The 13,806-nt window shown below is 41.5% G+C and overlaps 1 protein-coding gene across 8 annotated transcripts in view; it reads right to left on the bottom strand.

Annotated features, from left to right (window-relative positions):
* The window catches only part of LOC138760632 (echinoderm microtubule-associated protein-like 6), a 371,242-nt gene that overhangs the window by 307,812 nt on the left and 49,624 nt on the right, over positions 1 to 13,806 (bottom strand). For all 8 annotated transcript variants that reach the window (XR_011355764.1, XR_011355765.1, XM_069931442.1 and 5 more), the window contains exon 3: positions 1,579 to 1,677. Coding sequence is in view for 6 of the 8 variants with exons in the window: in XM_069931442.1 (XP_069787543.1) it covers positions 1,579 to 1,677 (99 nt within the window). In the remaining 2 variants the exon portion in view is untranslated. The remainder of the gene's footprint in view (positions 1 to 1,578; positions 1,678 to 13,806) is intronic.

Raw genomic sequence — 13,806 nt, 5'->3', positions numbered from 1 at the left:
CCCAGGAACTCAGCGATGGGAGTCTCACTGCTGGCATGGCTGATATCTTCGGGACCAATCCTCCTCCATAGACACGCAAAAACTCACAAACCCAACCCCCTGGTTGAGCAGGTGCATCTCCTCCATGCCAACCCACATTACGCCTACGTGGAATACCCCAATGGACGTAAGGACACTGTCTCAACTTGAGACCTGACACTGGCAGGAGTCCATCCCCCACTATTCCAGGCATGCCTTGCATCTCCAGAACATCCTGTCCCCACCCACCATCAACCACAGGACCCTGTGGACCCACCCCACTCCAGAACATCCTCTCCCCACCCACCATCAACCACAGGATCCTGCTATCCGTGGATCTACCCCAGACTTACACCCCCTCACTGCCCTGCACCGCCCTGCCTGCAAACACCCGGCCACCCCAACCACCCCTGACCCAGCAAACCTTACCCCATCGACCATTGACCAGGAGCCAAAGGCAATATGACCACCAGTTCGCCTAAATTTGTAAATCTGTAAATATGTTTTTCTCTCCCAACTACTCTGTATCTAGCAGGCATTTGGCATGAAGACGTGGACACTGTTTTTCTCTCCCCCCCCTCCCCGGGACTAATTTTAAGGGGGTTAATCCCCTGCCACATTGACCACCGCCAGTGGGCTGATATCGCCTCAAACCGTGCATCTTGGCGCCTCACAGTTTGGCGGGCAGCAACCTCCTTTGAAGAAGACCGCAGAGCCTACCTCACTGACAAAAGGCAAAGGAGGAAAAACCCAACACCCATCCCCAACCAACCAATTTTCCCCTGCAACCGCTGCAATCGTGTCTGCCTGTCCCGCATCGGACTTGTCAGCCACAAACGAGTCTGCAGCTGACGTGGACTTTTTACCCCCTCCATAAATCTTCGTCCGCGAAGCCAAGCCAAAGAGAGAAGACAACCACTGGACTGTCTGTGACTACTGCAAGAGGTAACCCACTGTACTTGCAGGGAGGTAACCTGAGAGGCTGGCTCCACCTACTCCCTGCCAATCACCAGTCCCATAAAAGGCTCACACTGGCCCTTGTGTAGGCAGTACAGCACATGGAGCCAGAAGAGATACTGAACCTTGTGTGCCATTTTTAAGCTAATTAAAGCTGTAGTACAGCCTTCAGAGTTTGAGCTTGTCTGTTCGCACTGCAGCGCATAACACAACCATATCCTTAAATTAGCGTTATGTTATCTTTAATAGGGAATGGAGTGGAGAGAATGGTGTAGCTTTGCACTACAGATTATTTCAGGTTAAATGAAATTTTCTATGTTGAAAGGTGAACAAATCCAGGTACTACCAATTTCTTGCCATTAATGACAAAAATTTACTCATTATGATTACAGAATAATTACTATAATCCCTGATGTAGGTTTGCAGAGTTCAGAATCAAATTTTAACTGCTTTCCATTTAGGATTCATACATTAGAGTCACACATTCAACCACACAGCTGCACAAATCAAAATTCTTCCATATATTTGTTTTTATTATATCTGCAGCATAATTAAATACTTAACAATTACAAATAAGATAGCAAATAATGTCATGATGCTTACCCTGTCTGAGTGACCAGTTGCTGTTGCTACAACTTTCCCTTTTTTCCAATCCCAGATGCAGGCTGTATTTTTGCCATCTAGTCCGATGGAAGCCAAGCGCTGTGAGAAACATCAATTACTTAATTACTTAAACAAGTAGAATATTTGCTTAAAAAACTGCCTCAGGACAAGAATAAACTCGAGAGGGTTGTTATCTCAGCCTGCAACATCACAGGCACCAGACTTCACTCCATCAAGGTCATCTACATGAGGCAGTATCTTTAAAAAAACAGCCTCTATCCTCAAAGAGCCCCATCACCCAGGTCATGCCCTCTTCATTCTGCTACCATCAGGGAGAAAGGTGCAGGAGCCTAAAGACGAGCACTCAGAAGCAGAAGGACAGCTTCTTCCCCGTTGCCATCAGATTCCTGAATAATCAATGAACCAAAGACACTGCCTTACTTTACGTGCACTATTATTTTTATAGTAATGTTTTAAGATGGTTATAACATGAATGTTTGCACTGTGATGTTGCCGCAAAACACCAAATTTCATGATTTGTTCATGACGGTAAATTCTGATTCCGTTTCTGAATAGTTTTGTACTGTTTCATTTAAATCCTACAGAAAGTCATTTTATATTTCAAGTATTCGGATTTCAAGACATATCATTGATATGATTTTTTTTGTAATTATGTAAAAATGTAATAAACTCTATTCAGAAGTTTATTTCTGCTGTCAAATGCAGTAGCATTATATATACTCCGAATGAAGTAAATCACAAAATTCTGTAGACACCCTGCTTGAAGTAAAAAGCACAAAATCCTGAAGAAACTAAGCAGGTCAGTGTCCTTTATGTAGCAAAGGTAAAGATACACAACCGATGTTTCAGGCTTGAACACTTCATCAAAGTATGAGAAAATGCCAGTATATGTCCAAACAAAAAAGTAGAGTAGGGGGGAGGGGAAGGGGGTGGGGATGGCAAAGACATGATAGGTGGAGAAAGTAGGGAGGGGACAGCAGCAATGAAGGGAAGAGGGATGACTGGGTGGATGGAGGAACTGAAAAGTGGGAGGGGAAAGAAAGGCAAGCAGGTTTAATGGAAGGCAGTATGACGTGAACATTCCATAATGTTAATGCCATCTGGCTGGAGAATGCCCAGATGGAAAATAAGATGTTGTTCCTCCAATCTGCAGGTGGTCACGCTGGGTACAAAAGGCCATGGAAAGACATGTGAAGATGGGAGTGTGACTCTGAATTGAAATGGTTGGCCACTGGGAGATTGCAGTGGTTGTGAATGAAGTGGAGATGCTGAGCAAAGCAATATTATAGTCAGTGACCAGTCTCTCCAACGTAAAAGATGCCACAAAGGGTGTACCAGATGCAGTAAATAAGTCCTCTGGATGTACAAGTGAAATGTTGCTTCACTTGAAAGGCCTGTTTGGGGCCCTGGAGCGTGGTGAGGGAAGAGGTATGGGCGCAAGTATTGTACCTCCTGAGGGCATAGAGGAAAGTGCTAGGGATGTGATGGGTGGGGAGGGATGTGTGCATGAGGGAATTGCAGAGGGAACAGACCCTGTGGAAGGCCAAGAGGGGTGGAGATGGAAAAATTTGTATGTGGTGGGATCCTGTAGTAAGTGCCAGAAATTCTGGCAGATAATGTGTTGGATGCAGAGGCTGGTGGGATGATAGATGAGGATGAGGGGGATTCTATGTTTGTTGCGTCTAGGGGCAGAGGGGGCCAGGGTAGATGAGCAGGAGATGAGAGTGAAGGCTGAGTTTATGATGGTGGAGGGGAGGAATTCTTACAGGGGACAGAGTGTGAGGAAGTGTAATCCAGGTAGTTGTGGGAGTTTGAGGGTTTGTGGTATTTGTTGGTTGGCAGCTTGTTTCCCAAAGTGGAGATAGAGAGATCCTGGAAGGGGAGAGTGTTGTCGGAGATGGGAGAGATGAGTTACTACAAGATCCCACCACCAGACACATTTTTCCTTCTCCTTCCCTCTTGACCTTCCACAGTATCCGCTCTCTCTGTGATTCCTTCATGCACTTATCCCTCTTACCCCTCATGCTGCTGTCCCCTCTCTCCTTTCTCCACCTATTGTCTCTTGCCTTTGCCACCCCCCTTCCCCCACTCTTTTATTTTATGCTTGCCGGCATTTTCTCATACTTTGATGAAGGGCTCAAACCCAAAAAGTCGGTTTATGTATCTTTATTTTTGCTACATAAAGGACACAGTTTGACCTGCTAAGCTTCTCCAGCATTGTGTGTTTTATACTCCTAATGTATAGAACAATCCGACAAACAGCAAACAGTTGTTAAAATTATAAGAACATTTGATTTGGTGCTTATAGCACCACTCTCCCCACCAAACTGCAAGTGAAAAACTAGGAAATAATTAGCAAGAAGGTCTATATAAAATAGAAAGCCATTTCACACAATTCAGCATGATTACAGCAATTTGTGAAAAAACTGTTACAATATATATTACTAATGATGAAAAAAGGGGGTGAAAAATAAAGGGAGAACTGAGACCATATTTCAATTTCCTTTTTCATTTCATCTTATTTAATTTAAGCTTTTTGTTCAAATATAATGCTATTTTCATTCTGTACATTTCCACTTACAAGCTTTCTTATTACTGTTACTTCATGTTATTTTAATAATTATTACAACATGAAGACAAAACTTTAAATTGATAGTGATAATCCTCATTTTTAATCAGATAAACTATAATGGTTGAAACTAAATTACAGGATATAGGATCTTTTCAGGAACATGTATTCAGTAATTTACATTATTATGAGCCCAGAGGACCCCAAAACCCAGCAGCCATAGAAATTCACCAAGACAAATGGTTACTCAAACAAAAGTTACTTTTAAATATCTTTAAACATAAAAACAGGATCAAATTTTAGCATTACTATTAACTTAACCCCCTTCTAATTCTAAGTGCACATGTATGTAATGTGTATACAAGTTCAAAAAAAGTTATTTGATTCACAGTCCAATCTCACTTCTCATTCCTCCAAGTTCACCAGTATCAGGCAATTCTTATACTGTGCACAGAATTTAACATATATGAATTTCACCAGGCACTGGTGCTTGAAAGGTACATGGTTACTGCTCAGAAAGGTTCTTGTCAGTTTTCAGAGAGAGATGTGTTGCTCGTTGGACACACACAACTAATTCCTTCTGATCAGCCAGGAATGTCAGGATTTTCCAGATGATAAGCTCTTTCTTTCAGATCACCAGAGTTCCTTTTCTGTTCCCCTTATTTCAAGTGAAACATTATACAGCCAGCCATCTCTTCTTGTATGGACCACAAGGGCTTTGACCAGGCTGAACTAAGCACTCACAACCAGTTTCAAAATGGGGTTTTCCCAAAGGCTTGTCAGCTTGCCCTGTTCCAGTCCCAGCTGCTGCTGCTGAACTGTAGAACTGAATTCTCTCTCTCTCTCTCTCTCAGAAAACCACATGACCCTCTTAGAACAGCAAACTGCACTCAGACTGCAGCAGTGGACCCAATCTTCTGAGTTTGTTCTACTGTTCCTTTCCAAAACAATAATCCATTACTTCAGCAGCATGTCCAATTAACATCTACTTGTGAAGTATTTATAGGCTTTCTTCAAAGATTTTGCAAAGGTACGTGGAGCCTGGACTGTCTGGCTTGAGCAGAGCTCTGTTATTTTAAATGAGATCTGTTTTGAAGTGTTTATATGTGACCTACACTTAAAAACTCCTGCCACAATTTACCTGCTTTTAAAACATATCTATATACTGTATAAAATATAACATAATCTGTCACAACATTATTACAGAAAACACACAAGGATCATAAAAAATTGTTTGCCATAAACAATCTTCTATCTGGAACATCAGCATAGATACTGAGCAAAATAACTAGTAGTAAGTGCCAAAAATATAATGCGCTTAATAAATAATTGGAAAGTTCATGCATTGGCAAGTGATTACAAAACAATTTCAACAGAAGGTTATATGGCCCTATGGATAATTTTTACTCAACTGTGAACAACAGATGAATTATTGAGAAAAAAAAACAAAATAATTTCAAGACCTTGAGCATTTATTGCTGTCAATAGTTAATACCTGTGCTTCTTAATATCATGAAGTTTTTTTGTGAGGCTGATCATGAGTCTACTCAACTCTAACCCACCTGCCAACCTTCACCCACTTCAAACTGTCTATCGTCCAAATAGGTCCACAGCAGATGTGACATTCCTGGCACTCCATTCAGCCCTGGAACATCTGGACACACACCAACAACCTCTACTGATCATAGATCACAGTTCTGCCTTCAATACCAAAGTCCCCAGCAAACTCATCCACAAAATTTTGGGTCAAGGCCTCAGTATTGTTCCTCTTCAACTAGATCCTTGACTTTATGCCTAACTACCACAATAAGTATGGGTATCAACATCACCTCCACAACCACACACAACTATTACACTTTTCAAGGAGTTCAAAACCCACAATTGTACAGCCAAAAACGGTTCAAACTCCATCTTTGTTTGCTGATGACACCACAATCATAGGCCAGGTTTCAAATAATGATGATGCAGAACAAAGGAGAGATTGGAAAATCTAGTAGATGGTGCCAAGATAACAACCACTCCCTCAATGTCAATAAGACAAAGATAATCATTGACTTTAGGATACAAGGCAGAGACCACACCTCTATCTACATCACTGGTATTGAAGTGGAAAGAGTAGATAGCTTCAAGCTCATAGGAGTAAATATTTCAAATCAAGTAAGCACATCAATGCCTCTACTTTCTTAGAACACCAAGTGCAGTATGTCCCTTAACTACTTGACACGTGCACCGTTGATAGCATACTTGCTGGATGCATCACAACATGGCATGGGAGCTGCTCTGCTCAAGATCCAAGCAGCTTTTCAAAGTGGCCATCTTGGGAATGGCTGCGTCTGAAGTGCAAGTTCAGTGATTGAGAGCAATTAGCAGGCTTTAGCTCAAGAACTTTTGGCAAAGATTGTTGAACATGTTCATGCAAAGTCTTTTTTTCTGACTTTGCAAATAAAGCACCTTCAGGATAACAATCAGAGGAGAGGTATCCTCCTCCTGTAGGATGTTGGATATCAGGGAGACTTCTAGTGTCTCTGGTGCTTACACCCATAGGAAATGCATCCAGCTACAGCTTAGTTAGTACATCAAGGAAAAAGAGTTGAATGAACTCATGGACATGCGCAAGGCCAAGATATTGCATTTATAGTGATTTTGTCACATCAAAGGTTTAAGCTGCAGGTAGTTGGGTGATCACTGTGTAGTCTGACAGTGCAGAGTTACCTGAGGCCATTTCTCTCATTTACTGCTTTACATACTGTTGGGCTCTTTTCTTCTGTCTTCTTCTTCTTTGGCTTGGCTTCGCGGACGAAGATTTATGGAGGGGTATGTCCACGTCTGCTGCAGGCTCGATGGTGACTGACAAGTCCGATGCGGGACAGGCAGGCACGGTTGCAGCGGTTGGGCTAATTACTTATTAAAGGGTGGTCATGGCAGCCAGGTCAATGGCATACGTCTAGCTCTGAGGATCAGCAGGGAAGGGCAAAGTCAGAGTGATAGTGTGACCTACTCCATAGTTTTGGATATAGATAGGTGTTTCTGTGGCCACAAGTGAATTTCCAGGATGATATGCTACCTCCTAGGTGCAAGAGATAAGTATTTCGCTGACTGTATACAGGACATTCTGAGATGGGAGAATGAGCAGTCAATTTTTGTGATCCCTATTGATGACATTGACAAGAAAGGTGATGTTGTCCTGCAGAATTTCAGAGAGCCAGATATCCAGTTAAAAAATGGGATTTTGAATATTTCAATTTCAGTTTTACTACCAGCACTATATGTGAGATATGAAGTAGGAAGATAGTGCAGTTCAGTACATCATTAAGGAGTTGGTGCAGGATCTTGCAGGCTTCAGAGATGGGAATCAATAGGCTCTTTCTACAGAGGAAGTAGGACCTGTAAAAGCGAGGTACCACGAACTTCCATGGAGGGTTTAAACTAGAATAACAGGATGCTGGGAACCAGAGCAGCAGGGCATCAAGCAAAGGAATTGAGAGGATGGCCGATGTTGTGGTCTGAAAGAATAGAAAGGGGAGGTGAATAAACATAGTGAAATTGATGGGCAGGTGGATTTATTTGAATCCAAGCAGTATTATGGGTAAGGCAGATGAACTTGGAGACTGGATCAGTAGAGTATTCTGATGATGTGACCATTTCAGAGACTTAGTTACAAGAGGGTCAAGGATAGAGCTCAATATTCTATGTTTCGTTATTTTCGGATACAGAGGAAGTTAAAAGAGGTAGAGGGGATGAATTTCAAATCAGGGAGAGTGTCACAACTGCAATGAAAAAAGTACATAATGGAGGGATCATCTATGAAAGCAATATGGATAGAGATCAAAAATAAGAAAAGGTATATTCAGATAGTGTTATACTTTTGGGCCTCCAAATAGCTACAAATAGAGGAAAAGACATAAATTATGGAAAGGTATAAAAGCAACAAGGTGGTCATAGTGAGAAAGTCTAATTTCCTCAATATTGACTGGGATGACAATATCAGAAGTCTAGATAGGGCAAAATTTAAGTGAATCCAGGAAGATTTCTTGAGAGAATGCAGGCAGTCCAACTGGGAAGAGGCCATACTGGACCTGGCCCTGGATAATGACTTGGTCTCATGAAATGAACCTGGCCAGGTGATCAGAGTTACATTGGAACAACATTTTGAGAATAGTGATCACAATTGCTTATATTTTAAGACAGTTATGAAGAAGGATAAGTCTGGACATCATGCAGAAATAGGGGAAGGCAAATTATAATATTATTAGGCAGGAGCTAGGGGGAATTACATGCAAGCAGCTGTATTTAGGCAAGTCATATGAGAGTTGTTTAAGGATTAGCTATTTAGAATCGACGACCAAAATTTTCAGTTAGGAGGAAGAATTGGGATGAGAATCGTTGATGATGAGCGAGGTCGTGAATACTGATAGTCAAAAAAATGCATGTCAAAATTAAGGAGGCTAAAAATGGGACAGAGGACTTGAAGAATACAAAATTGCAGAAAAATGATCAAGCAGAAATTTTGTATATAAATGGAACTCTAAATTACTATTTGGTCCTAAGGAAGCCCCCTTAAGAAAACATATCATTATGATTTGGAATAAACTCAATGGTCAAATCAGTGTTAGGAGAGGCCTCTCACCGAAAACACCCCTAGATCAAAATAAATTAATTTTGTTAATAATTGATTGTAGCAAGTTGCTACAGCAGAGAATGGAAGAAGACTCACACTCGATGCAGTTATAGGCAAGACTGATTTATTGCACTCTCTGCCCTTGCTTACATAGGCCCAGATTTTCCCCCATTTGTCAGCAGAAGTGACGTCAGCGGCATTCCAGTCGCTGATTGGTCAATGTTTTCGTAGCACAGGCAACTGGCCGAGGAGAAAGGCCATTGGCCTCTGCAGGCCTTATGCAATCACCGCATTCAACCACCATTTTGTGTGTTGGATCACCTCCCAGATAGCAGGCTCCTACACAACCCACCCCCCACCCCAAGAATCGGCGATCTGAGTATTTGCCTTTGCCTTTGGCGGCCTGCTCCTGCGTTGAGGGGCTTGTGTAGTGACCAGATGGCAGGTGTCTGTGCTGGCTTGAGGTGGTTGATAATGAAAGTCTTTTCCTTACTACCAATATTCAGCATACATGTGGACCCGTTGTACCTGGTCACTAGGTAGGGCCCCTTATATTCATTGCAGAGATGACCAGTATGCCCCCCATCGTACAGACATATTTACATATCTTTAGGTCCTTGGGGATGAATGTCTTTGGTTGGCCATGCGGCAAGGACAGTGCTGGGGCTAAGGTTTCCTTAGCTTATCCAACATTGATGCTGGTGGTTTTTCTGGGTCCTTGGCAGTGGCCAAGAACTCCCCTGGTATGACCAATGGTATGGTGTACACCATTTCCACCGCTGAGGCATTGAAATCCTCCTTCAGTGCTGTGTGGATACCCAGGAAGACCGACGGTAGCTCATCTGTCCAATGCAGTCCCTTGAGCCGAACCAACAGAGCTGCCTTCGGGTGTCTGTGGAACTGCTCCACCAACCTGTTGGCCTTTGGGTGATATGCTGTTGTATGGTGGGGTTGAGTTCCCAGAAGGTTGGCCAATGCTGCTTAGAGCCCTGAAGTGAATTGTGCACCCCCATTAGGATAAATACTCCGACACTCCAAACCTTGCCACCCAGGTATTGATCTGATGCAGGACTCGGTAATTGTTTCTGCCAGAGGAACTGATTATGGCCACCTTGTGGAGCAGTTGATCATTGTCAAAAGATACCTCCACCAACCCCCACCCCCCCCCCCCACCCCACCCCACCCCCCCCCCCCCCCACCGGGAGACCAGCAGTGGACTCCACATCCATGTGGATGTGACTGAACCTTCACCATGCTGGTTTGAAGGTTTGGGAAGTGCTTTGGTGTGTGTTTGCACTTTTGACATCTTACAGAGTGCGCAGGTCTTGGCCCATTGACTGACCTGTTTAAGGAGGCCGTCTCAGACAAACCTACTGGCTACAATCTTGAAAGTGGTTCTGATGGCTGGATGCACCTGGCTGTGTAACGTTTCGAAAACTTTCTGTCTCCAGGATGCCAGTATAATGGGGTGGGGCTTGACAGTGGTCACATCTGGTTGCCTGGGCCGAAGGTGAAATCCTCTAGCTTGAGCCCTGAGACTATTATCTTGTACGCGAGAATTGCGGGGTCTGTCTCTTGTGCTTTGGCCAGGACAGCGTAGTCTATCCCCTGGGTCAGGGTCTGGATGGCCTGAATCACCGGTCCTGACAGTGTGTCGGCCACTACTTTGGTTTTTACCACGATGTGTTCGATGTCCGTGGTAAACTTGGATATGTAGTACAGGTGTCTTTGTTGCCTGGCTGACCGCGGGTCCGATACTTTGATTAAGGCAAAGGTTAGTGGTATGTGGTCTGTGAAGACCTTGAATTTACTCCTCTCCAAAAAAGTGTCGGTCTGCCAGGATTAATGCCAAGAGTTCGCAATCGAAGGTGCTGTATTTGAGTTAAGGTGACCGAAGGTGTCTCCTAAAAAAACGCCAGAGGCTGCCAATGTCTTTCAATCAACTGTTCAAGCATGCCACCGACCACTGTGTAGGAGGCATCTATTGTGAGGGCAGTCAGGGCATCTGTCCTAGGGTGTACCAAAGTGTACCTTTGGAAAGTGCATCTTTTGCTTTTTGAAATGCCTCTGATGCTTCCTTGTCTCAGGTTACCCCTTTTTGTTCCCCTGCCATGAGTGTGAATTGGGGTGCATGAAGCAGGCTGCTGCCAGAATGAAACTGTGGTAAAAATTGATCATACCAGAGAAATCCTGGAGCCCCTTCCACATGTGGGGTTTGGTGAAATGCCTCACAGCCTCTACTTTTTTGGGCAGAGGTGTAGTCCTATGTCTGTTGATTCTGTGGCCAAGAAAGTCTCTAGCCCGAACTGACATTTAATTTTTTTTTAATTTAAAACCACAATACATTTCAATTAATAATGAATTTTTATATAAATAAAAAAGAACATACATGTTGTGTATAAACCTAATCCCTCCCTCCAACCACACCCCTCCCTCCCAAGTACCTCTAAAGAAAGAAAAGGAGATTATCAAATAGGTATATAAATTCAAATCAATTGCCGTTAAATTGAGAACCAACACCAAGACTAGCTATAGAGAGCTTAAATTTTCAAAACAACATGTTGTAGATATGGGCTCCATATTTTCAAAAAAGTGATATTTATCATGAAAACTATATTATTTTTTCAAGAGGAATGTAAGATTTCATTTCAATATGCCATCTTTGTATCCCCAAGTCCATATCCGACTTCCAAGTAATAGCTGCACATTTCCTTGAGACAGCTAAAGCTGTATCATTTTGATACATAGTTAATCTTAATTTTAAACTAAACATCTTAATATTTCCCTACAAATATAACATTGAATCCAACAGAAGTTTTACCCTTAATATTTTCTCCAAAAATACTTTAATTTGTATCTAAAATGGCTTAACCATAGTACTCTGCCAAGTTCAATGAAAAAAACCCATCTCTTTACCATATCTAAAACATAACTCTCAAGATATTAAATATTTTTAATTTTTGAATAGTTAAATATAATTGATGCTAAAAATTATATTGCATTAATCTATATCTTACATCAATAATTTTAGATATATTGTCTTTCCATAACATTCTCCAATCATCTTGATCTATTGTTCTATCTAAATCAGTTTCCCACCTTAATCTTGATTTATGAATATCTGATATGGACATTTTCTTTTGAAGTAATTTAAACATTTCTGAAATAAAGTTATTTGTACCTCCAGTAGTAACCAACATTTCTATTTCAGACTGTCCATGTAATCTTAAACTTTGACCTAATTTATCAATTAAAAACATTATACTTTTCTTTCATTTGTTGTAAAGAAATAAAATAACCATCTTCAAAACAGTCTTCTATTGTTTTAATCCCCAATTGATTATTAACAGTAAAAGAAAGAGTTTATTTTGATATAAAGGTGTTTTACATGAAATCATAACTTTCCCACCTATCTCATAATCTATTTTATTCCACAATTCAATTAAATATTTCAATATAGGTGGGTCCTTATTACCAATTAGTAACTTGGTATTACATTTATAAATAAATTCTTGTGTAGATTTTTAATCTATTTTAGTTAATTCTATCTTAGCCCATGTTAAAGATTTATCTAAGTCAAACATTCATTAATAAATTTCAATTGAGCAGCTTTATAATAATTTTTAAAATGTGGAAGTCTTGAACTTCCTAGTTCAAATTTCCAAGTTAACTTTTCCAAACATACTTACTTATCCCACAAAAATTTCCTAATTATTGAATTTAAATCCTTAAAAATTTTTGAGGTATAATACAAGGAATAGATTGGAAAAGATATTGAAACCTTGAAAAAATATTCATTTTAATAAAATTCACTCTACATATTAAAGTTGTAGGTAAATCATTCCATCTATTTAAATATTTAATTTTATCAAACAATGGTAAGTTAATCAATTTATAGAAATTATCCAAATTTTTATCAATTTTAATATGCAGAAGCATACATATGATACATGTGATAGATGGTGGTGATTTTAATTGTTGTTTAGATCCATTATTGAATGAATTGTAAAAATAAATAACTAAAAAAAAAACTGCAAAAAGAATTTTAACTTTAATGAAAGATTTGAATTTAGTTAATATTTGGAGAAAATTAAATCCAAAGGAAAAGGATTATTCATTTTGTTCTTTTAGGTTTGATTCTTATTCTAGAATAGATTTTTTTCTTAATTTCAGATCAATTACAAGGACAAGTTATGCATGCAGAATATAAGGCTAGGATTTTATCAGATCTTTCTTCTCCTGCGGATTCTAGCTACAGCCTTTAGGCTGCAACTGATAGCTATAACCTAGCTGTAGCTGTAACTGTAACGACCTCGCTACAGTGGAGACCCTCAACTGGTCCAAACACTACTTTGGATTCGAAGATGGAAGAGCAACCTGCGACCAACGCCAAAGCATTGAAGCTGCCTGGCTTCCTGACGCTGCAACCATTCGTGTGGTTCCAGCAAGCCAAAGCGTTCACCATTCGACGGATCTCCACCGATGACATATACTACTACCATGTGGTCAGCACCCTCGATCAGGACACTGCAGTCCGCATCATCGACTTCCTCCAGCGGCCCCTGGAACAAGGATGGCATGTAGCCATCAAAGAGCTGTTAACCCGCACTTTCAGACTCTCAAAGCGCAAGCATGCTGCCCAACTTGCATTTCAAAGCTTTGGGGGACAGGGCCCCTTCCGCCCTCATCAGCAACATGCTCGCTCTCAACGACAGCCACACCTCCTGCCTCCTATTCCAGTAGATCCTTCTGGAGAGGCTGTCAGAAGCTCATCGCGGAGGAAGACTTCAATTACCCCAAGAAGGTGGCTGACTGAGCAGACCTGCTATGGATGGTGAAGAGTGATACTTGCGCTTCGCTCGAGCAGGTGACAGCATCATGTTTATAGTGCCTGGCCAGTTAGACCACTGACCAACCATCCGACCACCCAAATGGCACACCCCAACGGTGAGCAGTACTGTTTCTATCACCGAGGGTGGGGTTCCGAGGCCCATCGATGCCGCTCCCCCTGCACGTTCCA

Source organism: Narcine bancroftii, chromosome 4 (assembly GCF_036971445.1).
Source record: "Narcine bancroftii isolate sNarBan1 chromosome 4, sNarBan1.hap1, whole genome shotgun sequence".
Classification (NCBI taxonomy): Eukaryota; Metazoa; Chordata; class Chondrichthyes; order Torpediniformes; family Narcinidae; genus Narcine; species Narcine bancroftii.
The sequence above is the reverse complement of the archived record's forward strand: the minus strand, read 5'-3'. Positions and strand labels throughout refer to the sequence as shown.